The sequence below is a fragment of the Leucopleurus acutus genome (assembly GCF_964270905.1).
Source record: "Leucopleurus acutus genome assembly, chromosome: 1".
NCBI classification, from domain to species: domain Eukaryota; kingdom Metazoa; phylum Chordata; class Mammalia; order Artiodactyla; family Delphinidae; genus Leucopleurus; species Leucopleurus acutus.
Window position 1 is genome coordinate 28,126,588 of NC_139142.1, and position 26,134 is coordinate 28,152,721.

At 41.5% G+C, this 26,134-nt stretch overlaps 1 protein-coding gene across 12 annotated transcripts in view; it reads left to right on the forward strand.

Annotated features, from left to right (window-relative positions):
- ENTPD5 (ectonucleoside triphosphate diphosphohydrolase 5 (inactive)) overlaps positions 1 to 26,134 on the forward strand; it is a 32,697-nt gene that overhangs the window by 1,857 nt on the left and 4,706 nt on the right. For 2 of the 12 annotated variants that reach the window (XM_082844146.1, XM_082844151.1), the window contains exons 2-14: positions 449 to 527; positions 6,391 to 6,456; positions 15,859 to 15,931; positions 17,529 to 17,799; positions 18,808 to 18,887; positions 21,026 to 21,169; positions 21,329 to 21,404; positions 21,700 to 21,735; positions 22,100 to 22,188; positions 22,493 to 22,572; positions 23,276 to 23,337; positions 24,312 to 24,413; positions 25,119 to 25,259. In XM_082844146.1, coding sequence (XP_082700272.1) covers positions 17,583 to 17,799; positions 18,808 to 18,887; positions 21,026 to 21,169; positions 21,329 to 21,404; positions 21,700 to 21,735; positions 22,100 to 22,188; positions 22,493 to 22,572; positions 23,276 to 23,337; positions 24,312 to 24,413; positions 25,119 to 25,259 — 1,027 coding nt within the window. In that variant the 5' untranslated portion in view covers positions 449 to 527; positions 6,391 to 6,456; positions 15,859 to 15,931; positions 17,529 to 17,582. Of the gene's footprint in view, positions 1 to 350; positions 528 to 1,541; positions 1,623 to 1,688; positions 2,110 to 6,390; positions 6,457 to 13,546; positions 13,569 to 14,479; positions 14,622 to 15,100; positions 15,243 to 15,858; positions 15,932 to 17,519; positions 17,800 to 18,807; positions 18,888 to 21,025; positions 21,170 to 21,328; positions 21,405 to 21,699; positions 21,736 to 22,099; positions 22,189 to 22,492; positions 22,573 to 23,275; positions 23,338 to 24,311; positions 24,414 to 25,118; positions 25,260 to 26,134 lie in introns of those variants that run through there. The other 10 variants (XM_082844152.1, XM_082844147.1, XM_082844150.1 and 7 more) reach the window with 10 other exon arrangements.

The following is a 26,134-nucleotide window of genomic DNA, read 5'->3' on the forward strand; positions in this document are numbered from 1 at the left end:
CTTGTAGGTAGTTTTACTATGAAGTTTATTTCGCTGAATAAATTTGCCTTGTTTTATTTAATTAATTTATTTATTTATTTATTTATTTTTGGCTGTGTTAGGGCTTCCTTGCTGTGTGCGGGCTTTCTCTAGTTGTGGTGAGCAGGGGCTCCTCTTCCTTGTGGTTCGTGGGCTTCTCACTGTGGTGGCTTCTCGTTGCAGAGCATGGGCTCTAGAGCTCAGGCTCAGTAGTTGTGGCGCACGGGCTTAGTTACTCTGCAGCATGTGGGATCTTCCCCGACCAAGGCCAGAACCCGTGTCCCCTGCATTGGCAGGCGGATTCTTAACCCCTGTGCCACCAGGGAAGTCCCATGCTTTGTTTTATTGTTTAGAATGCTAATGCGTTTAAAACTTGGGATAAGCACTTAGTGTTTTGTTGACTTGGTTTTGTAATTCTTTTTTTGCCCAGTTTGCATGGTTCCTGGTCAGCATAGAAATGTGGAGTGTCTCGGCTGAATCCTCATGCAGACAAGATCATTATGGTCCTGGTAGGTAGGGCAAGTATCTGTATGTGAGGTTACACCTCTGCTATCTTTTTTTTTTTTTTAACATCTTATTGGAGTGTAATTGCTTTACAATGGTGTGTTAGTTTCTGCTTTATAACAAAGTGAATCAGTTATGCATATACATATGTCCCCATATCTCTTCCCTCTTGTATCTCCCTCTCTCCCACCTTCCCTATCCCACCCTTCTAGGTGGTCACAAACCACCGAGCTGATCTCCCTGTGCTATGCGGCTGCTTCTCACTAGCTATCTATTTTACGTTTGGTAGTGTATATATTGTCCATGCCACTCTCTCACTTTGTCCCAGCTTACCCTTCCCCCTCCCCATATCCTCAAGTCCATTCTCTAGTAGGTCTGTGTCTTTATTCCCGTCTTGCCCCTAGGTTCTTCAAGGCTATTTTGTTTGTTTGTTTGTTTTTTAGATTCCATATATATGTGTTAGCATACGGTATTTGTTTTTCTCTTTCTGATTTACTTCACTCTGTATGACTCTAGGTCCATCCACCTCACTACAAATAACTCAATTTCATTTCTTTTTATGGCTGAGTAATATTTCATTGTATATATGTGCCATATCTTCTTTATTCATTCATCTGTTGATGGACACTTAGGTTGCTTCCATGTCCTGGCTATTGTAAATAGAGCTGCAATGAACATTTTGGTACATGACTCTTTTTGAATTATGGTTTTCTCAGGGTATATGCCCAGTAGTGGGATTGCTGGGTCGTATGGTAGTTCTAAAGCTGTAAATGTACTTCATTTGCTCCTGGGTTGGTTTTGTTTTGTTTTCCTGAATTGGATTTTCTGTCTTTGCCAAAAGATGTTAACTTTTCTCTTGTCCCATTGACTGTAATACCATCAAGTGCGGAGTTGCTCAAAAAGCCAAATAAGAACTTAGGATTATATCTCAGAATACGTATTATTTCTAATTTTTTCTTCCAGTAGTTCCAGAATTGGGTTTACTCTCGAAAGTCATCTGTGACTTTATTCTGGTTTAGCTTGGAGACCAAGTTTCTACTCATAAATCATCCTTGAAGTTGCCTGATAGCTGATGCTGTTTTATAAGTAGAAGAGACCAGGTGAACAGTTTTGGGTTTTGTTTTCACACGCCCTTTAGAATCTTGGATGCATTTATTGTCATCTGAAGGAGACTGATCAATATTTCTGAATATCATGGAGAGTTACTTTCATCCTACTTTTTCATTACATGTGGTACAAATATAGAATTCTATTAAATAGCTATCATCTTGTGATATTGTTGCAGGAAGGGGGACGCCTTCCAGGGCCCGAGAGTGGGCTCTTGTCTAACACTCAGAAATGAATTGTCTGAGGAGACACACGTGCTGCCAAAGCAAGAGATTTATTTGGAAGGGGCACCCGGGTGGAGAGCAGGAGGGTAAGGGAACCCAAGAAAACTGCTGTGCCACGTGGCTCGCAGTCTCAGGTTTTATGGTAATGGGGTTAGTTTCTGGGTTGTCTCTGGCCAATCACTCTGACTCAGCGTCCTTCCTGGTGGCACACGCATCACTCAGCCAAGATGGATCCCAGTGAGGAGGATTCTGGGAGGTTGGTAGGACATATGGACTCATGTCTCCTCTCTTCTTTTGACTTTTCCCGAATTCTTCCAGTTTGTGGTGGCTTGTTAGTTCCACATTCCTTACCAGGACCTCCTGTCACAAGATAACTCATGCAAATGGTTACTGTGGTGCCTGGCCAGGGTGGGCGGTTTCAGTCAGTGGTTTACCCTAACAATATAATGACTAGTTCACATCCCTACAGAGGATAAGGAATCCTGGAGATAAAGGATATAATCTTATAAATTTTCAAATCAGTTTAACATTCACTGTTTTACTTATATACAGAATCTGTTACCACAGATTATTGTCTATTGGCAATTTATCTGCAAAATATTCAATTTTTATTAGTTGTCCTTTCTGACAAAACCATTACACAGGACTTAAAGTCAGGTGGGTTTTTTTTGAATTTTATTTAATTTATTTTTTTCTACAGCAGGTTCTTATTAGTCATCCATTTTATACATATCAGTGTATACATGTCAATCCCAATCTCCCAATTCATCCCACCACCTCCCATCGCTTTCCCCCCCATTAAAGTCAGTTCTTTAAGAAAAGTTATATACCGGAACTTCCCTGGTGGTCCAGTGGTTAAGAATCTGCATTCCAATGCAGGGGATGTGGGTTCGATCCCTGGTCAGGGAACTAAGATCCCACGTGCTGCAAGGCAGCTAAGCCCATGCACCACAACTACTGAGCCCACGTGCTCTAGAGACCTTGTGCCGCGACTAGAGAGAATCCCGCATGCTGCAACGAAGAGCCTGCACTGCAGCAAAGATCCTGTGTGCTGCAACTAAGACCTGATGCAGCCAAATAAATAATAAATAAATTATATAGAAAAAAAAAAGTCATATACCCAAATTTCAAACCTGCTTATCTGCACTTTTCATTTCATGGATCTGTCAAATGTTCATTCATTTAAGAAATGTTTAGTAGGTACAGTACCAACTGAGTACCAGGCTCTGATAGCTTGAGGGGTACAGTGGGAGACAAGACAGGGCCCTGCCTTCAAGTGGCTTACAGTCAGGTGTATAACATGCTGACCTGGACATTGACCTCTGAGAATATACAATACACATAGCTTCCTCATTGGAAGCTATGCACAAACAGTTAACAATAAAATTCAACAAGCAGTGATGGATAAAGCGGAGATGATATGGACCCTACGTGCTACAGGAATTTGCAGGCATGAAAGACTATCAGAAAGTTTACAGGAGGAGGTAGGCTGAAAGTAAAAGGGAAGGCTTTCTGGGAAGGTAGAACAAATGAGCAAAATCAGCGTGTGCTTGAGACAAGGAGTAATTTAGAGTAACGGTTCCCGAAGTGTGGTCCACGCACCAGTAGTATCAGCATCATCTGCTAACTTGTTAGAAATGCAGATTCTCAGTCCCAACTTGAGACCTATTGAATTGGAAATGCTGACAGTGAAGCCCAGCGATCTATGTTTTTTGGTTGTTTTTAAATATTTATTTATTTATTTGGCTGTGCCGGGTCTTAGTTGCAGCACATGGGATCTTCATTGCGGTGTGTAGAATCTTTACTTGGCGGCATGTGGGATCTAGTTCCCTGACCAGGGATTGAACCTGGGCCCCCTGCATTGGGAGTGCAGAGTCTTAGCCACTGGACCCCCAGGGAATTCCCCCAGCAATCCATGTTTTAACAAGCCCTCCAGGTGGCTCTGATGTGTGCTTAGAGCAAAGGGTTTTTGTATGAAAGTAGTGGGCAAAAAACTTTGGTTGAGGTAGGCTGGGACTTAGAATGTTAGGCAAGAAGTTTGTCTTTTAATCCTACAGAGCAGAGTCACCAACTTGAAACTTGAAAGCTGGATTTGGCCCATAGATATGTTTTGTTTGGCCTGCATGGTGGTTTTTTGAGTTTTGTTTTTGTTTTTTGTTTTTTTAATGGAATTAGTTGTCACTATTTTAAAAACCAGATTCTACATAGAAATCTGTGCTTTTAGCTTATTTTCAAAAATCAGAAGACCTGGCAATACTGAGCTTGTATTTCATCATGGCAGCAATTTGTGGGAACAGCAAGCAACTTACCCTTTAGAGGGGACAAGATGGGACATGTGCTTTCCAGTTTACACAGTCCCCACAACTTCCTGTTGATTACACACACCTTTACTTACTTACATTTTCTGCCTGGCCCCAGTAGGTATTCCAGTATTTGAGTTTGTAACTTCTGTTATGGACAGTGGGAAATTGATGAAAGTTTTCAGAAGGAAAGTGATGTGACTTATATATTCATTAATTCATTCAACAGACATTGATGAATTAACTAACCATTGCATATGCCTGGTTATGCAGTGTTCTCAAAGATGAATGAATCCCTGCCATGATATGGGTTACAGTCTAGTGAGAAAACGATGAAAGTAGTATTTAGGAAGACGGTAGCGTATGGGTTTGAGAAGAGAGACATTGGTGACTGGAAGGCCAGTTAAGAGGCTATAGCAGTCCAAGTCTGAAGTAATAAAGGCCAGACTTTAGATATCAGCAAGAAGCTAGGAGGGAAGAAGGAGATGGGAAAGATATTGCAAAGCAAAAATCATCAATCCTTGATAAGAGATTGGGCATGAGAGAGGAGAATTCAAAGGTGATGAAGATTTTGAGTTGTGAATTAGGAAGTTTGTGGTGCCATTAACAAAGACAGGAAATTAGAGAATCCATTTAACCCTCTCTGTATGGGGCAGGGGCATGGAGGAAGGGAGATGTTTGGAGATGCCAGTTTGAGGTGTCTCTTGTTTTGAGTACAGTGTATTAGCATGTATACAATATAAGTGTTTTTAAAAGGAAAATTTAATAGAAATGTTTTCAAGATTGCATCCTTAGGGGTAGATACCACTCATTCCATCCTAGAATACCAAGGGAATACCTGGAGAAGCATTGAAGTTGTAAACAAAATGTAAGAAGACCTTTCTTGAAAATGTTTGCTTTGGAGGCCCTATAGTTAGAATTTATAACATTGTTCACATCCTCTCTTAAATGTATAATTTTGAGGTTTATGTTGCATTGGTAAGTTTAACTTTCTCTTTCTGGGAGAATAGAAGATACTATATAAACTCAGATGCTCAAAGATGTTTTCTGAGTATCAGTACCACCCTTCAGAATTCAAGTCATAATTGGCTCATGAGGTAGTTCAGGGATGAACATTGTCATAACTGTTGCTCTGTTGAGATAGTAGCCAAAGTTTTTCCTCTTATGATCTTATGTTTGCAGTGCTTGGTTCCCTCTGCTTTTAAAGAAAAAATTGTTTTAACTGTGGTAAAAAATATATAACATAAAAATTGTCATTTTAACCATTCTAAGTATACAATTCAGTGGTATGAATTATATACTCAGTGTTGTACAACTATCACTACTATCTATTTGCAAAACTTTTTCATCACCCCAAACAAAAACTGTGGACCTGTTAAGCAATAACTTCCATTCTCCCCTCATCCCAACCCCTGGTAAACTCTACTTTCTCTCTCTGTGAATTTGCTTATTCTAGATATTTTACATAAGTGGAATCACACTTTTTGTGTGTGTATTAGTGTAACATTTTCAAGGTTCATCAGTGTCGTAGCATGTATCAGAACTTCTTTTTTGTAGCTAAAGAATATTCCATTGTATTTGTGTATACTATATTGTTTATCTATGCATCTGTTGATGGACACTTGGGCTTTTTCCACGTCTGAGTGTTGTGAATAATGCTGCAGTGAACATTGGTATAGAAATATCTATTTGAGTCCCTGTTTTTAATCTTGTGGATATGTACCTAGGACTGGGATTGGCTTAGGCCCTTTTAACCACATACTCATTATGTAATAGTACCACTCTCGAGCACATTGTGGAACACACAACTGGTATTTGAGTTCTTCACAGCCAAAAAAAGACCTCACAAAGTGCATAAACTTATGTACTTTGTTTATGGATTAGCTCTTTAATCACTGCCCCCCAATACATGTGCACACATACATTTACACAGTAATGTACTCTAGCTTTCAGAGGGAGTGTGCCTTGCCTCCCCTTGTTATTGCTGCTTTTGTAAACAAGTGATTTTATTAGAATGGCTGCAGTTGTAGTTTGAAAAGAAATTGTGAAAGAGGAGAAAGAGCCCAACAGTACTAGACTACAAGTCAGGAGATTAACTTGGTGATCTGCTTTCCAGAGCCTGAATAGATTGGAAACAGAAATGCAAAAAGAGATAATTGAATCAAAAATAGGCATAGTGACAAGAGAGAAAAAAAGAGAACTTTGGTCTTATGAGTATCCATGTCCATCTTCTATAGGTTGAAAAAGTGATACATTAGTTGAAGGAAACAAAGCGGAAAGCCTAGAAGGAAAAGAAGATATTGGTAAGTAACCTATATAAAGTAATACCCTACTTTTCCATAGGTCAGATTTATGCTTTCTTATTCCTAGCTGAGAGCTGATAGTAAATGGAAAGGGATCAATGAGCCAGTAAAAGCTGTCACAGATTCCACAACGCTTATATGTTGGAGAGGCCCTCATTTGTGTAAGTTGACATAAAAGTCTCATGATTATGGCTCTCTGGTTCATATCCCACAAAAGATTTTTAAAAATTAGATGATGGCAGCTTATTGAAGGAGTCAGGCACATGACAACACTGATCAGCGATAATAGATAGTATGATGTCAAGGAAAACTAGCTCAAAAAGCATAGCAATCTGCGACTATTAGTTGGCAGAAGGGCAGACAGTCCTACAGACCTATAGTCCCTGAAGGCATCCCAAGTTTACAGAAAAATATAGCTGATGATCATAATCGTAACTCTGAACCATAAATAAAATATGTCACTTTAGAAACATGTTTACCAAACACTATTAAAATAAAAATGTTATGGTATTTAGAGAAGAAATATTGTAAAGACATCTTTGAGGGACTTCCCTGGTGATCCAGTGGGTAAGACTCGGCCCTTCCAATGCAGGGGACCCAGGTTCGATCCCTGGTCGGGGAACTAGATCCCACATACACGCCGCAACTAAGAGTCCGCATGCCTCAACTAAAAGATCCCACGTGCAGCAATGAAGATCCTGCATGCCGCAACTAAGACCTGATGCAGCCTAAATAAATAAATAAATAAATGTTTTTAAAAAAAGGCACATTTGAGGAAATGTACTTATATGGCACCCCATTCCTTGCTTTATACATGAGGTATCATTGTAATATTTGCCTTTCTCAAGTTTTTCATACTGATTCAACATGTTTGAAGGAGTAGCTGTTTTTCAGTTGATAACAAGAAAGGGAAAATATGTTTTCACTTCTCTTCCCACAAACTCCAGTATAAACAGTGACACATGGCACTGATCCTTGCAATTCCTCTTCTGCAAATAAGTGCCTCCCATGGTGGATATGGGTTTGGAGGCAGAGATTGTTTATCACCTTAGATTTTCATTATATTTGCTCATTGGGGCAATATTAATCCTCTCCTGATTAATAGAATCTTCTTACCTAAAGGACTTTCTACTTTTAATGAATAGGGAAGAAAAGGCCTTGTGACTTGTGAGGAAAGTGAGGCAGCAGTAGCAACAGCTTCCCTATGCGGTGATTATTGCAGCTAAGTCAGGCCTGAAACAATGAACAATGAAATCATGCCCTGCCTGACCTCATTTCAGTATAAGGCTCAGATGGTTCATTGTACAGAGTGGGCCTTCTTGACATATGTCTAATGATTTTATTAAAGTGGAATAAAGTACTGAAAGAAGTAATCTGTTTATATTTGTTGGTAACTACCAATTCCAATTCCTTTATTGAGAGAGTATTTGATCTTAGTGTTGAAGGGACCTTGAAAGAAATCTCATTCAACCAGCCTATTGATTTGTGAATCCACTTGGACAATGTGATCAGGTTTGGGCTGAGCCCTTGGGGCAAGAATTCTCCTCTCCCCACCAACATGAGACAACTCATATTATTGGGAAATTCTTTTTCCTGTTCTATCTCTCCCCTGTAGTTTCCATGCTCACAGGTCTTATTATAGCTCCTTGGCAACAATCTAATAAAAGTTGTTTTTTTTTAATAAACCTTTCTTTATCTAGTTAATATTTGAAAAATGCTTGTTATAAAATTTTTCAGTGGTTTTCAAATCTGTGCCAGTTGTCAGTCTTATCCCTTTCTACCAAATATCTCTTCAGTACCTAAGTATTAATTATTTTTATTTATTTATTTATTGGCTGCTTTGGATCTTCATTGCTGTGCGCGGGCTTTCTCTAGTTGCAGCAATCGGGGGCTACTCTTTGTTGTGGTGTGCAGGCTTCTCATTGCGGTGGCTTCTCTTCGTTGTGGAGCACAGGCTCTAGGCATGCGGGCTGCAGTAGTTGTGGCACGTGGGCTCAGTAGTTGTGGCACGCGGGCTCAGTAGTTGTGGCTCGCGGGTTCTAGAGCGTAGGCTCAGTAGTTGTGGCACACAGGCTTAGTTGCTCTGCGGCATGTGGGATCTTCCCGGACCAGGGCTTGAACCCGTGTCCCCTGCATTGGCAGGCAGATTCCTAAGTATTAATTATTAATACTACCATCGTATTAGAATTTTTCTTCTGTATGTAGCATGAAGAAAGTTGCTATTCTGTTAATATATTTTCACTCTGTATCTTCCTTGATTTAGTATTTAATTTTCATTATTCAGTTATTAACTGATATCTGTAATGACTCACTTCTTTTCTTCCTACTCTTTTCTAAAATTATCTGACTTTTATTTGAAGTATTTAACACTCTTAGAAACAAGCAGGACATTGTTTGAATTGTAGTTTTTCTGACTTTAATTCTTTTCCTTAAGTAAAATATTGGGACTGTAACAGAAAAAATGAATGGCTTCAAGTGGTGGGATATGATATTTTCAGAGGAGTTAAAAGACATTTTTAATTTTTAAGAGTTAATATCATTGGAGGGACTTCCCTGGTGGCACAGTGGTTAAGAATCCACCTGCCAATGCAGGGAACACGGGTTCGAGCCCTGGTCCGGGAAGATCCCACATGCCGCGGAGCAACTAAGCCCGTGTGCCACAACTACTGAGCCTGCGCTCTAGAACCTGTGAGCCACAACTACTGAAGCCTGCACGCCTAGAACCTGTGCTCTGCAACAAAGAGAAGCCACCGTAATGAGAAGCCTGTGCACCACAACAAAGAGTAGCCCCTGCTCGCCGCAACTAGAGAAAGCCCACACACAGCAACGAAGAACCAACACAGCCAAAAATAAAACATAAATAAATTTATGAAAAAGAGTTAATATCATTGGAATAACATATAGTTTCTAAAGCAAGAAGTATGTAAGTTGTGTTAATAGGAATATATGTAAACTGGAAAGAAAAAGCTGAATACAAAATACTATACAAATACTGGTTATAACTGGCAGTAGCCAGCCTCCAAGATGGCCCCATTGATCCTCACCTCCTAGTATTTGTGCCCTTGTGTAGTCCTCTTGCACATTTCATCAGCATTGGTCTGTATGACCAATGGAATATGGGGAAAATGATAGTGTATGACCTGAAGGGTCATACAAAGCATTGCTGCTTCTGCATTGCTCTCTCTTGGATTGCCCACTCCGGAGGAAGCCAGCCAGCACATTGTGAAGACATTTAAGGTTCTATAGAGAGTCCATGTGGGAAGCAACTGAGACTTTTTTCCAACAGCCAAGATCAGCTTGCCAACCATTGAGTGAGCCATCTTGGAGATGGGTCCTCAGCCTTATCCAAGCCTTCAGATGACTGCAGCCCCAGCCTGCGTCTTGACTACAGTATCAGGAGAGACCCTGAGCCAGAACTGTCAAATTAAGCCACTCCCAAATTCCTGAACTAGAAACTATGAGATAATAAATGTTTATTGTCATTCTAAGCAACTAAGTTTGGGGGTTATTTGTTGTGCAGCAATAGATAACTAAGGTACAGTATCCTAAAATATTTATTGGTTAGATATGTAGAAGAGAATTTGGACAATGTAAAGAGTGTTTACTATCTTTTAGATTTTTTTTGGAAAATCACTTTATCACAGTTTTAACAGTTGAATGTGTTTGGTTAGAGAGATTGAATTTAGCTATAGAACTAATAGGTTCAGAAAAAGAAAATTATGGCTTCTCCTAAAGCAAATTGAATAGGTATTCATTAATCATTCTCTCTTAAAAATTTAACTATTTATGAAAGTATTCTCCCGTTGTATGTCACTTTGCACTTTATTCCCATTGTTACTTCTCATTGAGCACCTTACTGGATGGACACTCTTCTAGGTGCTTGGGCTACATCAAAACAAAAAAAGATTTCTGCTCTCAAGGAGCTTATATTCTATCAGAGAAACGCAGATAGTAAGCATAGTAAATAATCTCCCTAGTATGTTAGAATTGATAAGTGGTGTGGAGGAAAAAAGTAGACCAGTGTAAGGGGGATTGAGAAAGCAGATGGAGGTAGGAGAGAGTGAGGGAGAGTGCTTCGAGTAGTAAAGATAGGCCCCTATACGGAAGCGGCATCTGAACAATGATTTGAAGGAGTTGCAGGAATTCATCAAGTGGATATATGGGAAAAGATTTTTCCAGACAGTGGGGACAGCTAGAGCAAAGGCCATAAGGCAGGAGCATGTGTGACGTTTAAGCACAGAGTGTGGGTGGGGTGAGTGAGGTGAAAACTGTTAGTAGATGAGGTCAGAGAGGTAATGGGGTAGGAGGCAGAGCAGAAGGCTATTGTTTGGACCTTGCTACTCTGAGGGAAATGGGAAGTCATTGTTGGACTTTGCAGAAGAGAGACATGCTCTAACTTACATTTTAAAGGATGACTTTAGTTGCTTGTTAAAGATAGACTCTAGGGGAGTCAGGGTAAAAGAGATCTGTTAGGACAATATTAGAGTAAATCATATGACAGATGATGGCGGCTCCGGCCAAGGCAGTGGTGGTGGAAGTGGTCAGAAATGGTCAGATTCTGGAAATGTAATAAAGGTAGACCAGCAGGAAACAGATCAAAAGCTCCTGGTCATGCACAGGAAAGAGATCAAGCTACTGTTAAGACTTTCACATCTGATGCCAGTCTTTGACCATCTTTCTCTGCTCTGCACTGTCTTCCCCACCCCCATAGCTACCTTTCCCTAGTCCCACACTGGCTGACCTTTCCTGTGACCTAGCAGTTAAAACTGTGGGCTCTGGAATTAGTTCATCTGGGTTTGATTTCTGGCTCTTTTCACTTATCTACTGTGTGGTCTTCAATTACTTAAGCCTCAGTTTTCTTATTTCTAGAATGGGGATGTTAATAATAGAACTACCTCACAGGGTGGTATTGTGAGATTAAATGAGATAATCCATGTGAAATACTTCACATAGTGCTTGGCAGATACTAAGATCTCAATAAATAATAGCTGCTATTATTATTATTACCTCAGATTGTTTTCCTTTGGCCACAGTCTTTCCTCTGCATTAAATGCTAACCTTCTTATACCTCTTCCCCTCTAATCTTCTATTTTTTTGTTTTCATTTTGTTTCTCAAATCCATATGACAGAAAATTCTTGAGGAAATTTAAAAATGAAGTCAGACTATCCATAGTTTCCCTGCTATCTGTTTTCATCTTTTCATAGTCCCTCTGCTCTTTGTCCGCATGTCTCTATTATTTATGTAGGTACTTCTGCTCATTTTTCATAATCAGTTTAAATGTCACCTCAGTGCCTTTCCTTATCCTCTAGGTAGAGTTAGTCATCTGTGCTTTGGGCTCCTTTCGCATTTTTGTTATTAACTTTAAAAGATGTGGTTATTTGTATATGTATCTGTCACCTCTGCCACACTCTGAGCATCTTGAATTAAAAAGTCTGTTTATTCACCTTTAATTCTCTGGCACCTAGTACTTCGTAGGCACCAGTAAACACTTGTAGAACTAGACAAGTGAGTGGAACCTACCAAGGCTCCCCACCCTAATCCTTCTTACATGTAACTGCTAGGTTCATATTTGTGACACTCCCTTGCTCAAAATTTTCAATGGCTTCCCATCGCCTGCAAAGTAAAGCCTAAATTCCTTAGCTGAGTATTTGGTGTGTTGTACTATCTGACCTCAGTTTGCCTTTACAATTTTATTTTCTACTACAATTAGTCAAACTGCTCTGTTTACTATCCCTTGGGGTTCCCCCATCCCCTTTCTGTATCCGTGTCTTGATTCATATTATTTCTTTTTCCTGAAAACCGCTCCTCTCCTGTCCCTAGTTCCCCTCTTCAGTATCCTCCTCAAATGCCACCGCTTTCACAAGGCCTTCTCTGATCATCCCAGCTGGAAGTAATCTCTCCCTGCTTTGAAATCTCAGAGCGTGGAACTGTGATACTTGTCACATTTTAACTTTACAAAGGTAATTAAATGGACATGTATTTTTTTCCTGTTTACTGTAGTCTCTCTTTTTTTAAAAAATTAATTTATTTTTGGCTGCATTGGGTCTTCGTTGCTGCATGCAGGCTTTCTTTAGTTGCGACGAGCGGGGGCTACTCTTCGCTGCGGTATGCAGGCTTCTCATTGCGGTGGCTTCTCTTGTTGCGGAGCACGGGCTCTAGGCGCACGGGCTTCAGTCATTGTGGCTCACGGGCTCTAGAGCGCAGGCTCAGTAGTTGTGGCACACGGGCTTAGCTGCTCCGCAGCGGGTCCCCTGCATTGGCAGGTGGATTCTTAACCACTGCACCACCAGAGAAGCCCTACAGTAGTCTCTTAAAGGGCAGGTCTAAGATGATTCATCTTTGCCTGCTATACTTGTAAGTAGCACTAGGCAACTGATAATTTCTGGAATGGCTAAATGAACGAATGAATATGTGAATAAATATACTTCCTTGAGTAGCACTCCTATAGGCTGCTTTGGAGGGGAAATGGGAATTGTGGATGTGATACATAGCCAGAGTAAGACACTGGGAAAGAGGGTGCTGCCTGCCCCAGAGTAAGACACTGGGAAAGAGGGAGCTGCCTGCCCCAGCGCTCCTGTCTGCAGATACCATTAGCCCAACTGTACCAAGTCCATTTAGGACGCATTTCCTGATGTCTGACATGTTCCCCGCTCAGTACTTGGCTTTAGAAATACAAAAGATATTATGTACCTTCACCTATACATCCTTCAAATAGCAAAGTGTTCCAGGGCTCTGGCCCTTGGTATCAGGTATGAAGTCCTAAGTTACATCCTCAAATGAGGCATTGCTTGCCGTGCTGAAATCTGTCTCAGACTCACCTTCTTAGACCCACCTTGGTTTTACTTTGCTTGGCTAACTTATGCTCTGGGTGTTTGGCTAATCCATTCCCATGGTTCAGCTTATTGTTTAAAAATTTCATTCTAGTTACACTTTAAACTTGCTTTATGTCTAATTTTTAACTTTGTTGAAGCCAGCTATGCTGTGGAACTCAGAAGAATTGGCAGTGGGAGCTTTTGCATTTCAGTGTTTTCAGACGTTTTCGTAGACCTTTCTAGTCACCTCTCTCATTCCATTATTTTACACTGTTGGGAAATACTGTCATTTTATTCAGGTCAGTCAATATAGATATTTGCTTAAGGAGGGAATAGAAAGCCATAAATAACTGTCAGGTGTCACCATGGAACTGTATAAGAGTAACAAGCCCACTCATTTGGAAATCTGATTCGATGCCTCCAGAACAGTGGTTTCTCACACCTGTCCTCTTTATTCTGGTACACCTCTACATTCCAGCCATACTGAACTCTTAATATATGAAGTTCTCAAGGTTCTCCTGTGTCACTTCCCCCGGGTAATTCCTGTCTCTGATTCAGGACTCAGGTTATGCCTCTCGTCCCTTAAAAAGCCTCCCACTCCCTTCCACCTCCATCCTTCTCCTTCTAAGATGAGTTACTTGTCCCTTATGTCCATTGCTGTCATACCCTGTGCATAGTTCTGTCAGAGAACTTGCCACAGTACATTATAGCTGTTGGTTTGTCTGTTCCTTCTAGTAAGCTGAGATCTCAAGAGCTGGGCCTATATTTGAATTCTCTTTTGTATCTAGAAGCTAGCACAGTGTCTGGTATATATTAGAAACTCAGTGATGCTTATTAATTAGACAGTTCAATGCCAGCCTTCTAAGTTCATCTCAAGGATGGAAGCTGTTGAGGAGAGCTGTTCACTTCTCTACTATTGGGCTAATGTTGTAAAAACATGAATCAATAATATTCTTACATGGTTACATATTTTTAATTGTAAACATAGCATTATTAAATAATGTTGTAAAAACATTAATTATAATCTCCTGTGTAGAAACCTCACAGAATTCAGTTCCTCAGCAACTTCAGCCCTATAGGCAGTAATTCTGCCAGTTGGCACTTAACTATTATAAAAGTAGATGAACCAGACAATCATGTATGTATACTCAGAAAAAAGGTAGATATGGGAGGAATGAAGGATACAGAAGGGAGTGAGTTAGCAGAATGCCATGTGTTAGTTGCAAACTAGCACAAAGGTGAATGTGATTCACGAAGCTAGCTTGATTCAGAAAGGCTGAAATAGGAGCAAAGAGCAAAAGGCAACCAACAGTGAAAGCAAGGATTCACAGAGATCGGGCAGGCACGAGCAGGTGAGCACACAGGTGGGGCCCGCGTCCTGTGGGATTGTGGACTCAAGCTCTGGGTGACATGGAAGAAGGGAATCCAGAGTGTGATGCTCTGGGGAGGCTGAGGAGGAAGGACTGGTGTTTACTACAGAGACAAAGATGCACTGAAAAGACCTTAGAAGGAGATGGGCATAGTGACAAACCCTAGCTGGCACCAAAGTCTCAAAAGAATTGAAGAGAGGGCTTTGTTGGGGGTGAATAAGGAAATAGCCAGAGAGATTGAGAAGACCAATTCTGAAAGGAGTCGATTGAAATATACTGATATATACTCTCCAGTCTATGTACATTATTTTGAGTAGCGTATAAAACTTTGTAAATAATTAACACATTGGGAGAAACAATCCATCCTTTGAAGTTTGGAATCATGATCTTCCCATGGATGGGTAGTTAATCTCCTTTTGGAAAGAAGTCAACTATTATATTCTTATTAAATGGATGAGTCACTGGATCACTGTTCATCCCTTCAGGATATATATTCAACACCTACTGTGTGCCAGTATTAAATTATGTAGTGTATTAGAGGGTGAGAAGTGCTGTGGAGAAAAATAAACAGGGAAGGAAGGTAGAAGACGTACGTGTGACCAGGTGGGTTGCGATGTTAAATATAGTAGACAAGGAAGGACTCTCTGAGAAGGGGACATTTGAGCAAGCCTTGTAGGCTGTGTCATGTAAAATAGTGCACCATTATATGTGCTCTAAGTTGTAAGCCTTTCTAATACCATCCTTAAAGTAGCTAATCTTAAAAATGAGATTGGAAGTGGTGTTAGAAGGTAAGGGTTGAGAGCAGAAGGTGCGTTTTATGTGTTCATCCTTTGCTTTTTCTAAAATCTACTGTTTAGTTTCACTGAACACCTGGTAGGACTGCAGTTTTCACTTCATGAAAACAGATACCTATTATGCATTTTTTTTTCTCCTTGAAATTTCTTTTGGAAGAAAACAAATGTTTGCTTAATGGAAACAGTAGCTGGAGCAGTTTCTTTTCAGAAACCACAATAATAGAGAAAATATGAGTGAGCCCTGAAGAAGTTGCTGTGGAATCAGTCATAGTGATGGAAGCAGGCTGGTGACTGGAGAGGCCCTAAATACACTTCCTGAGAATGAGAATGTGGAATGTGGAATGTGGAATGTCCAAATGTGGTTTGAGCTTTGGACAAGGCAGTGATCTGTTAATACTCAGAATCTGAAAGGTTGTTTTTTTCAGTTCTTTAGATTGATCCACATGACCAGCCTAGTTGCTGTAAAAGAAGAATCCACCAAAGGGAGTGATTTAAGATGTGAGTACGAATCTGGCCAAGCAGCTGCCCCGTTGCAGTGGTTGATTTCCTGAGATCAGCTTCCTTTGTTTGAGATTCTAAGTTTTCCTTTCCTTAGCCAGTAGCTCTCATTCTTAACGACAGAAGTTCAGCCTTGAAGAGTGCTCAAACTGATAATTCTAACTCTGCCTTTGAGGTACTTCAGAACAACTCTAGTTATTTTAAATAGTTTTACATTCCAAATGCAATTAACTTTAATTAGCTTTATTTTATATGATATGTCACCTGGGAAGGGAGGCATTTTGATAAAATGAACCCTGGGAGATCAACAAACCTGAGAATGATTAAGGATCCTCAATCTGTACTCCAAATATACCAAGTATTCTGTTAGAGATTTGCGGACTGGGAATGGGGACTTTGGAGTTAGATCTTGTTTAACTAGTAGCTATGACTCACACAAGGAGAAGTTCAGAGGTGAAAGCTGGATCAGAAGACCCAAAACTGTTTTGAGCAAAGTACATAAAGGGCAATTAAGGAAGCCTTAAATCTTAGAGAATAGATACGGCATTCTTCATTAATACCAGGAGAAAATACAGCCTATGCAGGAGACATTTTTCCATGTATCTCATTCTAGGTTTTCTGCATCATTTGTACCCAACCTACCATGATATACAAATCCAGAACAAACAATGCTGAGCACTTATAAGTTTTTTGTCTTGCTAAGGACAAGTTAAGAAATACAGGCAGTAACTTGCCATAACTCACCACTGACCTGCTTTATGACTTTCATCAAGTCATTGAGCCTTTTTGTCTTAATTTGCCCACCTGCTCTAAGTTCTTATGGAGATAACATGGCCTAACCTGTGAAGGATTTTTTAAAACCATAATGGTCTAGTTAAGTGTTTTTGAATTAAGTTGATTTATTTCCTTAAAATGTGGTTGAATGTGCAAGCCACTGGCCATATTGTTGTCACAGGTGGCCTGATTTTTAAACGCTGTGAACACCCCAATACCAGGGACTTTGTAACTTTTTTATAACTTTATAACTTTAATTCAGAAATTGAAGCTTCTGTTTATCAGTCAAAAAGAAGAAAGAGGGACTTCCCTGGCGGTCCAGTGGTTAGGACTCCACACTTCCACTGCAGGGGGCACCAGTTTGATCCCTGGTCAGGGAACTAAGATCCCGCAAGCCACGCAGTACGGCAAAAAAAAAAAAAAGAAGAAGAAGAAGAAAGAGAGGGAAAGAGAGAGGAAGTGTTAGTATATGGTCTAAAGACAAAATTGTCAAAATGGAAAGAAAAAAATTAGATTCAACATTAGGAGCAGGGTGGCAGAGAGAGCCTTTGAGTATGTGAGATCCACCCTACAATTAAAAGCAGAGCATGGGAAAATATATGTCAAATCCCAATGTCCCTTTGCAACCAGATACCCTTCAGAAAAGGTGCTAAGAGCCTATGTCACCCTGGTCTAGCTTGTTGTGCTGGTTATTAGGAATAGAGAAGGAGCAGCTTAGGGAAAGGGGTGGGATTTCTATAACGGATGTTTCTTCTTTTACAAGTGTAAACAAAGAGGCCAGTTGGTCTAACCTTGCGTGTCTTTGTCCTATAAGCCACTGCAGGTGTGTTAGCAGCACTGCGTCTGTAACAAAAGACTCACTACATCTTGGAAGAGAATGGCCATTTCCCAGGGGGCAGCCTTTTTCATGCTGGTAGTGTCCTGTGTTTGCAGCACTGTCTTCCACAGAGACCAACAGACTTGGTTTGAGGGTGTCTTCCTGTCTTCCATGTGCCCCATCAATGTCAGTGCCAGCACCTTGTATGGAATTATGTTTGATGCAGGGAGCACTGGAACTCGAATTCATGTTTACACCTTTGTGCAGAAATTACCAGGTACGTGCAACTGGTACCCTCACCAGAGTCGACAAATCCATACTTTAGCAACTCCTCCCAGAAATAAATGTGCTGAGAGTGTGTGATGTCAGTTACAGAATCTTACAGCGACTGAATGTCTTTCTTCAGAGAACACTTTGGACTATAACTGAACACATATGGTTTAATTCAGTGTGAAATTAAGAGAGATCTGGACTGCCTGTAGTCTGAAACCCATGTGTCCAAGAAGTATAGCTGTAATGTGTCTTTCCTTTTCTCTAAAGGTGACTATTACTCCAGAGTCCAGAATATTGAGAGTGGTCTTGAGAGAAAGATCACTACCATCCTTGGAAAAGGGGATGGGGGGACCCTGAAGATTAACATTTTCTAAATATTCAGTGTTCTATCCTCAAGTTACACACAGAGTCTAGGGAAAGGAGTAGAAGCTAGGTGTCCACCAGAGAAATGGCAGAGGGACCCTCAGTGATTACTTTTCATCCTCTATCCCCCTACCCAATACTCCTGCAAGCCATTCCTCACAGGTGGGATGACTTGGAATATCTGGGGGAAGTAGCAGGTTAATATGATACAGAGCCCAGAATCAGAAACAGCCTAACTTTTTTTTTTTTTTTTTAATTTATTTTTGGTTGCCTTGGGTCTTTGTTGCTGTGCGTGGGCTTTCTCTAGTTGCAGCGAGCTGGGGCTACTCTTCGTTGCGGTGCGTGGGCTTCTCATCGCGGTGGCTTCTTTTGTTGCAGAGCACGGGCTGTAGGTGCACGGGCTTCAGTAGTTGTGGTGCACAGGCTCAGTAGTTGTGGCTCACGGGCTGTAGAGCGCAGGCTCAGTAGATGTGGCGCACGGGCTTAGTTGCTCCATGGCATGTGGGATCTTCCTGGACCAGGGCTCAAATCCGTGTCCCCTGCATTGGCAGGTGGGTTCTTAACCACTGCGCCACCAGGGAAGTCCAGAGACAGCCTAACTTTTGATAATCAGCCATCTCTCTTCTGTTTTGCTCCATGGACAACATAGGACAGCTTCCGATTCTGGAAGGGGAAATTTTTGATTCTGTGAATCCAGGACTTTCTGCTTTTGTAGATCAACCTAAGCAGGTGAGTTTTTTACAATTAGATGTTTCGATTCTCAAATGCCTTGATAACTTGACCACACCACTGCTGTTAAATATCTCATGCTGTCCACTACTGATATTGAGGTCATGTGTGAGATCAGTTTTCTGTCCTAGCTAATCTCCTGGATAACAGTAATTGTACACCCCAGGCTCACCAGGGCTTAGGTAGAAGGAGGTGTGAAAATAGATTGTGGCCATGCAGGGATAACACTGTCTTTCAAGAACTACCAAATGTCAAATAGATAGCTAGTGGGAAGCAGCCACATAGCACAGGGAGATCAGCTTGGTGCTTTGTGACCACCTAGAGGCAGGGGATAGGGAGGGTGGGAGGGAGACACAAGAGGGAGGAGATATGGGGATATATGTATACGTATAGCTGATTCACTTTGTTATGAAGCAGAAGCTAACACACCACTGTAAAGCAATTATACTCCAATAAAGATGTTAAAAAAAAAAAAAAGAAGCTGCGCTCTTTGTATTTACTGTTTAAGATTTTGATTTGAAGCCATCAACTGCATCATTTAATGTAGATGCAGAAAATGCTTGTGAAGTTCTATAAGGTAGGAGGTATACACACGGCAATTAAGGGACTGTAGATCCAGTGAACTCCACTTCAGAGTGCCCTTATACAGCACAGTACCATGCTTATATTCTAGAAATTGGGCAAAACCCACGACAACAAAAATTTTCAGTAATAGAAGATGAATGTAGAGTTCTGTCATAACTGTATTTCACATTTGAGCTCTCACAACATACAGCACCCCATGTCAGAGGCCACAATGATATAAAATAGAATAAGGCAGAATGTTGAACTTTGGTAGCATATATAAAGGTGTTGTTCAGTGTCACAAGTGTAATCATTAACTAAAGGAACACCTGATGTTAAAAATGGCTTGAACTTGAACAACCGAGAGGATGTTTATTTTCTTAGCTTGCTGTTATGAAATGGCAAATGTGCTAGAAAATTAGGAGCTGTTGAAAGCAACCACATTATTAGAAACTGATTTGACATTTGGAGAGTAAAATTGTGTTGTGGTTGCTAATAATTATAATGATCAAGAGGCAGCGTGTTGTCAGAACAGATGTTTACTCAGAGAAACAATGGCTTTAAAATAATGGTTTTTAACATATCATAATTTGAACATCTGCTGTGTGCCATGCAGGTAGGTGCTGGTAATGCAAAACTGAACCTGATGTGTTCTGTCCTTGTAGAAGTCCTAAAAGGGGTAGCATAATAACAGCTGCAGCTGGCATTTTTGTGGCAGCTCCACGCAGTCTGCCACATCTAACGCATACAACAGTTTTGTATGATGGTATCTCCATCTCACAGCTGAGGAGACCAAGCCCCAGGAGCGCCAAGTGACCTATGTTAGGCCCCAGGGCTAGCGAGCAAGTCTTCTAACTCCGAGCCTTGTTTCCTTCACCATACCAACTTTCTGGCCTGAAGCTAAGTTTTAAAAATATGTTATTAGTGAATGAATATGAAATTCTTTAATATTAGATACCATTTTTCTTTGCTTTGCTTTTTTTTTTTGGCTGTGCCACACTGCTTATGAGATCTCAGTTCCCCAACAGGAGATTGAAACTGGGCCACAGCAGTAAGAGCACCGAACCCTAACCACTAGACCACCAGGGAACTCCCCTGTGAAGCTAATTTTTATTTGAGATAAAATAACAATTAAAATGACCACACTGTAAAAGAATCTTTTTTTTTTTTTTTTTGCGGTACGCGGGCCTCTCACTGTTGTGGCCTCTCCTGTTGCGGAGCACAGGCTCCGGACGCGCAGGCTCAGTGGCCATGGCTCACGGGCCCAGCCGCTCCGCGGCATGTGGGATCCTCCCGGACCGGGGCACGAACCCGTGTCCCCTGCATCGGCAGGCGGATTCTCAACCACTGCGCCACCAGGGAAGCCCAAGAATCATTTTTATTATAACTTAATCAAAATGAAATGGCTTCTCCTTCAAGGAAGCCCGCTTCTTTAGGTTTCTGCTCTGTGGAGCAGAGAAGGGTTGGAGCCCTCTGCCACCTCATTCCTGGTCCTCTCCCAGAGCACGCTGAGGGAATAGACAAGCTCCACTAAATGAACTGTTCACTGGATACGTGAATCATCTCTTTTGAAGGGTGCTGAGACTGTTCAAGAACTCTTAGAGGTGGCCAAAGACTCAATCCCTCGAAGTCACTGGAAGAGAACGCCAGTGGTCCTGAGGGCAACAGCGGGACTGCGCTTACTGCCAGAAAAGAAAGCCCAGGCTCTGCTCTTTGAGGTAGTTTTTGTTTTTTACAAGCAACCAATAATTTCTTGCCTAGTTCCTTCTCTAATTTCTTGGGGAAAAGGAGTGTAGTTTTCTAAGCATTATAGGATACAGTCAAAATGCGGAAATCTATTGCCTTAGGGAATCCAGATTTCTTTCTTTTTTTTCTAGGTAAAAGAGATCTTCAGGAAGTCACCTTTCCTGGTACCAGATGACAGTGTTAGCATCATGGATGGATCCTATGAAGGTGAGAGAGGTATTGATGTATGTTCTAGGGGGAGAGGGCCAGGGTTAATAAAAGATCTGATTAAAGGAACTGGGAACAGGGATGGGGGTGCTGAAGAAAAAAGGAACTAAGTAAGGAGAATAATAAGGAGAGCAAATAAGCAAGGAGGAAGGGGATAGCAGGAAATGGAAAGATGGGGAGAGGGAAATGTATGCTTTAGACATGAAATTTAGAGAGAAAAAGAGCAAAGATGGGGCTAGGGAACGGGGGTAAAAAATGCTCTGGATATAATCTTTGTCTTTCTCTCCTTTTTTAGGCATATTAGCTTGGGTTACTGTGAATTTTCTGACAGGTAATATATTCTCAGGTTTATCGAAGACCTTAACTGGGTTTCACACATGGTCAGGGAGCAGAAATACCTTTTTTTTCTTTGTTCACTTTTTTCTGAGTTCACTCCAGGTTCTTTCTTTTGTTTAATAAGAAGGAGAGTGGGGAGGAAAGACAGAAAGTTAGTGTCTATTACCTGCCTTCAAGGCCTCAGCTGCAGCAAGAGTCCTTCTAGGTTAGCATTTGTGGGCAGCCTTTGGGGCTGGGAAGCAGTGGAGTATTTACAGAATTCCTCCAGTATATGACAAGAGCAGGAGAGAAATTGCAGACAGAGGAGTGTTGGGCTGTCCAGGAAACAGAAGATGTTCAGAGCTGGCTCTCATTCACAGGTCAGCTGCATGGCCACAGCCAGGAGACTGTGGGGACTCTGGACCTGGGGGGTGCCTCTACCCAAATCACGTTCCTGCCGCAGTTTGAGGTGAGTCAGATACGTATGAACGTATGGTTACCAGCCCACTTGGCAGGCATATCATGGTGCTAAGGAAGTGGTGCCCCATTTCAGACAGCAACTCCCCCACGAACAGGCTGAGTCAAGTCAATTAATGACTGACCGAACTTCCCCTCACCGTTCAGTCCCTTTGATTCCTCAAGCCTTGTGAGATTAGTTGTTTAATCTTCTCCTTCATCTCTTATTTTTTTGGGGGGAGGGATGGGGTGGTGGTGATAACATCTTCAGGTAATTGGGGATCGTGAATAGTCTTTTTGCTTTTTCTGTTTTGCAGAAAACGCTGGAACAAACCCCTAGAGGCTACCTCACTTCCTTTGAGATGTTTAACAGCACTTATAAGCTCTATACACATAGGTGAAGAGGGGGACGTGGAGGAATAATAATGTTTCACATTGTATGATTCTCCTAACTTTTCAAAACATTTTCACATCTATTATTGCATCTGACCAGCCTTACAAAGTCTTTGCCAGTCCCTGAAGGCCTGTTAACTGAAACCTAAGCTACTTACCAAAGCCCAAGAGACCCAAGAGGTTTCTCCATTCTTGTCCTCAAAAACATATAATAGTAATAAAGTAAAAAGTAATGTGAGATTTTAAAAAATAATGTAAAAGAGTAAAAGATAAGTAATATAAGAGTAAAAGTAATATGAGTCAAGTTTTCTCCAGAGAGAGGACACTCAGAGAAGGTTGAGCCAAAGCTCTGTGTCAGCTGCTTTTAAGCTGACCTTCAGATGTTCAAAATCCAGCCTAGAATTTGATCACAGTTGGGCTGGGAGCTAAGATAGATCTCTTCTGGGGATGGTTCCCAGGGTGGGACCCTAGGAAGTGTCACTGCCTCTGGCCTTTAAAGCATAGCTGTGGGAAGTTCTTCCTGCAAGGCCTTGATCTGAACCGTGCAAGAATTACTGCTTGTTGTCCACACGAGATGAATAGAGCACAGAGAACAAGGTTTTCTTCCCTCCAGAGTGAGACAGAGAAACCATGTTACTTTTGGAAGAGGGAGCTTTAGGCTAGAGAATTCAGGGTCACATGAAATTAGTCAATCCTGTATTTTACAGTTACTTGGGATTTGGATTGAAAGCTGCAAGACTAACAGCTCTGGGAGCCCTGGAGACAGAAGGTTCGTCTGGGTGTGCTGGTTGGGGTATGGTGAGAGTGACACCAGTACTCAGCTTGCCTTTTCCCTACCTTGGCAGTGATTCTGTGGCAGAAAGGGTTATGCTGAAGTAAGAGACCTGTGTTGTATAATAGACATCATAATGGCAAATTCCTTTTCTACTTTATGAGGTCAGATGTTTTGGTATCTATTATTAGCCATTTCCAGCATGAAGTCTCTTGGTATGGGGGGGAACGGTCTGTGGCCAGGGGGCTGAAGTGTCTGCAGAAATTCAAGACTCAAGGGTTAAACTTGGCAGGAGCTCAAGCCCTTAGTTTTACGTGGGAGGTGCAGGTAGCAGCAGTCCACTTGCAAGGTGGAATAACTGCACAACTCCATTCCTTTCTTCATAGGCAGTAGAGAGGTAAAGAGCTCAGCTTTTGGGGTCAGGCAGAACTAGGGTCAGTCCCAGTCTTGTAATTTCGGGCCAGGTAGCTAAACTTTTTGTGCCCGTTGCCTCACCTTAAAAGAGATTTTGCATTTATTTTAATTTTTATGGTGTGTGGTTCACCGTAAGCTATTATTGTGATGAGTATATAGCATTTCAGAGTTTACATTTTCAAGTGTATTTTATTTAAGCCTCACAACAATCAATGAGAAAAGTAGAACCGTATTTTTTCCCTTTTTTAGAAAGGAGGGAACTTATTCCATTGTAGGTTTTAGATTTGAGATGTGATGAAAGCCATCAACCCCTCTGCCAAATGGACATAAGCATGAAAATTTGCCTGTAGTTTCAGGGGGTTCACCAACCCCACAAAGCCCATCTATGAACCCTGAGTTAAGAATTCCCATTGTAGTATGCAGTCGTGGAACTAATTTCATATGATTTTAAGGCCCAGCCACCTTGATAATTCCTTTCAACCTTACTGACTTCTTGCTTTCCTTCCTCTCTCTTCCTCTCTCACACCCTTGCCTCTTTGTGGTCTGGTTTCTTTCAGGAATTGATGGACACACTTTCCGAAGTGCCTGTCTACCAAGATGGTTGGAAGCAGAGTGGATCTTTGGGGGTGTGAAATACCAGTATGGTGGCAACCAAGAAGGCAGGTGATATTTTTTCACTGGTTGAAATTACTTTTACAGTAGAAGTCTGCAAAAGTCCCATGGGAAACTTTTCCAGAGCTAGGAGAAGCTTGTCTTTTGCAGGAACTAGTTCCAAATAGATGCTGGTGTGCCTCCAAGGAGTAGTGTGAAGTGACAGTGAACAAGGCAGCTGTCACTCTGTGTTCAGCTCTTTCCCTGCCCAGGTGTTGTGGATCCATTAGAAACCTCTTCTTACCCTGGGTCTAATGTATTGAGGGTCTCTGCCCTCAGCAGGGTGAAAGTGTTTCAGATCCAATTAATGTTTAGCTATTTCAGTTATAGAATTGAGACGATAAGAAGAAGAATTAATCTTAGGTATTATAAAAGGCATAGACCTTAAACTCGAGGAAAAAACTTGATTTTTCCCATGAAGGAAGCAGGTGAGCCTCTGCATACTTCTCATAAATGCCATGAAACATAATGCTAAGGGGCAGCTCGAGGTCGGCTGTGGCTTTTTTGGTGAACACAGGTTAGGGAGGGGACCTGCCGTGGAGAAGTAGGTACTGGTTCTCCAGAGGGATGAGGCTGCAAAAGTTTGTTCATCTTTGTCTGTAAGCCCTTTGTCCTGAGCCTCAGCTCGCCTTGATCCTCCTGCTGTTCCACTGGCTTCAGCAGCTTGCCTCTCACTTTCTCACCTTGCCCCTGTGCACCTTTTGCCCTATCAGGGGAGGCGGGCTTTGAGCCCTGCTATGCTGAAGTGCTGAGGGTGGTCCAAGGAAAACTTCATCAGCCAGATGAGGTCCAGAGAAGCTCCTTCTACGCTTTCTCTTACTATTATGACCGAGCTGTCGACACAGACATGATTGGTAAGTTCACTCCAGGTGTCAGTGCAGGGGGGAGACTGGGCAGGGCTGTGGTGGGGAAGGGAAAGGGACAAAAGGAGTATTTGCAGTGCCTTGTTGAGGTGGTCACCGTACTTTTCTCCCAAGTCACCCAAGTGGAAGACTGCATATGATTTCGAATCTTTTGGGGCTAGAAGATGGCCTAAACAAATACACATGAAGTCTTTTTTTTCTTTAAGTATTTTTATGGAGGTATAATTGACATAAAATAAAATGCACATATTTGAAGTATACAATTTGGTAAGTTTTGACATATGTATACACCCATGAAACCATTACCAAATTCAAGTCAGTGAACATATTCACTCCCCAAAGTTTCCTCTTTCCCCTTTATAACATTTTTCCTTATAATAGTAACACATTTTGTTTAGCTGTGAGAATGTATATATGTGATCTGTCATGGCCTGAGATACGAATTAATTTCTTATTTTCTGACGTGTTTAATGGCCCCTTTTTACTGGGCCTGTGTTTTAGCTATAGTTAAATATACATAACAGGGCTTCCCTGGTGGTGCAGTGGTTGAGAGTCCGCCTGCCGATGCAGGGGGCGCGGGTTCGTGCCCCGGTCCGGGAGGATCCCACATGCCGCGGAGCGGCTGGGCCTGTGAGCCATGGCTGCTGAGCCTGCACGTCCGGAGCCTGCGCTCCGCAACGGGAGAGGCCACAACAGTGAGAGCCCTGCGTACCACAAAAGAAAATATATATATATATATATATATATATATATATATATATATATATACACACACACACACACATAACATAAAATAGATTATAAGTAAATAAACTGTATAGATTATATTGTAGGGATATGTCATGTTTGTTTATCCCATTCTTTAA